Source organism: Pteropus vampyrus, unplaced genomic scaffold (assembly GCF_000151845.1).
Source record: "Pteropus vampyrus isolate Shadow unplaced genomic scaffold, Pvam_2.0 Scaffold41, whole genome shotgun sequence".
Classification (NCBI taxonomy): Eukaryota; Metazoa; Chordata; class Mammalia; order Chiroptera; family Pteropodidae; genus Pteropus; species Pteropus vampyrus.
The window spans coordinates 7,533,711-7,536,482 of record NW_011888822.1 but is presented as its reverse complement, the minus strand read 5'-3'; the positions used below and the strand labels follow the sequence as shown (position 1 = coordinate 7,536,482).

Genomic DNA, 2,772 nt, shown 5'->3' with positions numbered 1-2,772 from the left:
TTTTTTTTTTCTCTCGTGCCTCCTCTCCTGGGGAACTTAATTTGTAGATCCTTAAAAGATATTCATGTACATTCCTTTTTCATTTTATTTAGTTGTCTGTTTTGATGCCAAGATAAACTTTGATGACAACGCAGAATTCCGACAAAAGGATATATTTGCTATGGATGACAAGTCAGAAAATGAGCCCATTGAAAATGAAGCTGCCAGATATGATCTAAAATACATAGGACTAGATGGGAACATTGCCTGCTTTGGTAAGAATTCAGTTACATCAAAAGAATGATTTGTGGAGTTTTGCAGCATAGGAACCCCTGATTTCTGAAATATTATTTCCCATTAACAAGTAAATATAAGGGATTTTTGTACCCCAAAAGTCTTAGGAAACAATTCAGACTTTCTTCTCAAAGTTCATTTTGGTTAACAGTCACTGGTTTAAAGCAGGGTTTCTCAATTCTGGCAGTATTGACATTTTAGGTGGGATAATTCTTTGCTGTAGGGGCCTTTCCTCTACTTTGTAAGATATTTGGCAGTATCCCTGGCTGTTACCAGTAGCATCTCCCACTTGTGACAACAAAAATGTCTCCAAACATTGCAGAATATCTTCTGATAGGCAAAATCACCCCAGTTGAGACTACTATTTTAATGCATCTCAGATAAAATTACTTTCTCAAAGGAAGTAGAAGAGAACATAAAGTTTAATCATTACGTTCAAATTGCCGCTTCTGTGATAACCAAATGATAAAATTTTTAATCCATTATGCCAGTTTATTAATAGAGCAATAGCTTTTATTATATTCATCTAAATTTGTGAAAATTTTATTCAGATTATTCAGCTGAGACAAGAATAGATCTGTAGAGGCAATACAACTTTTGTTATTGTCCACAGCTTATAGTACTAAGATTTATGTACTTCTTTATTTCTAATGGAACCAATTCATTGCACTGAAAACTGAGGTCTTAATCTTAATGGAATTAAAATAAAAAAGATTTGTAGCTCATTAAACAAACATTATCATTATATTTATAACTGAAAAGACCTCATCCAATAATTCGTTGTTTAATACAATAGAAAATGACATCCAATTACAAGTGATACCAAAAGCTCTTGCTTTGTATTAGAGCAATAACTATAATATACCAGATCATTCACAGTATTCTGATCTTAATAGGCTAATACACTACCGATATTTGTAGATATTTAGAAAGAGAAAGATATAATGGTGTGTTTAGAATAAATTAAATATGGATTCTGTGTAGCCTCTGTAGCGGTGTGCATGATTTGACCAAGTTAACCTTAAAAGATATGATGAACACATTTCAAATTGTTTTAAGATCTTATATAAACCATTTGATTTTAATTGCCCCAGAATTAATTAAATTAGTCACAGTTCGTAGGCTTGTCTGGTAAATTCAAGGGTCAGAAAAAGTGAAGGTTACTTTATCTTGAAAGCCTACTCAGTTCAGAAGTTTTTATTTTTTATTTTTAAGGGAAGTAATTTTATATAATTAAGCATAAGGCACAATGCATCAATAAAACTTAGTTCTAGAAAATAAGAATTTCAATGTTAAAACTCTTTACTTAGTTGTTTAAAAAAAACTCCTAATAGCACATTTTGGTTCTGGTTTTAATGACCAGGTTGCTAGTGAACATTTATTAATTTGAAAAATGAACAGGAGGGTAGAAATATTATTTTGATGCTATTACTGGTTCATTTATTTTCTCACTTTATCCAGGTAACATATAAACATACATGGCTGTACTGTGTAAAAATGTATGGAACCCTATAGAAGTTGGGACGCCCAACCCCAGAGGGATGCCACATTCAAACGACCATAATCTCAGCAAGCAAAAAATTAAAAGAATTCCATTTTTTACTTGTTTTTTAAAAGATTAAAAAGAATGTGATTCATTGGCCCTAGTAACTTTTATAGCTTTTTTCTCTTTCCCAATTCTCTTGAATTCTATACTTTACACAACCTAAGACTCTTTCTTCTATTACTAGCCCAAAATGATTACTTAGCTTAAACTCTTCTCTCTTTTCTATGTTCCATTATTGATTTAACTTCATAAACCCAGCTCTGCATTTCCAGGATTTTTTGGTTATTCTTTGTACATACATTTCCTGATTCATTATTCTAAAAGTATATGAACTTATCTGGTTGAATGGAATTCTAAACAGGGCAGAAATTGGCTGGTCAAGACAGGGTTCTCTCTTGCAATGTGGGAGAGGGAAAAAGTTTATGTATCTTTACATGTTGCTAAATTTATCCTGTCTTGTGTGCCATTTGCATTTTGCAGTGAATGGTGCTGGACTTGCCATGGCTACTTGTGATATCATTTTCCTGAATGGTGGGAAGCCAGCCAACTTCTTGGATCTTGGTGGTGGTGTCAAGGAAGCTCAAGTATATCAAGCCTTCAAATTGCTCACAGCTGATCCTAAGGTAACCTTTCTCTTTACAGGGAGATTGTGTCATGTTCTGATTACTCACCATCAAGAGCTATCTTGTTAGGGGTTAATAAGTCAACATATGTACTATGCAGCCTCAGATGCAAAACCTGTGCCTTGTATCCCATTGGAATATATGATGATTTAACTCATTTTGGATGAAAGGCTTATAAGTACCCCCAGGATCTTATTTCAGAGACTGTGCTTACAAAGTTCTGAGAAGTGACAAAAAATAAAAAAGGTGTAGTGCACCAAACAATCAAACATTGGTTGGCATAAAACATTATTTGGGTAATATACACTGAAGCAATTAGTCCTACAATTG

General features: G+C 33.2%; 1 protein-coding gene across 1 annotated transcript in view; it reads left to right on the top strand.

The window, feature by feature from the left end:
* The window catches only part of SUCLG2 (succinate-CoA ligase GDP-forming beta subunit), a 267,458-nt gene that overhangs the window by 153,014 nt on the left and 111,672 nt on the right, over positions 1–2,772 (top strand). The window contains exon 9 of the mRNA XM_011358503.2: positions 2,300–2,442. Within this exon, the coding sequence (XP_011356805.2) occupies positions 2,300–2,442 (143 nt within the window). The remainder of the gene's footprint in view (positions 1–2,299; positions 2,443–2,772) is intronic.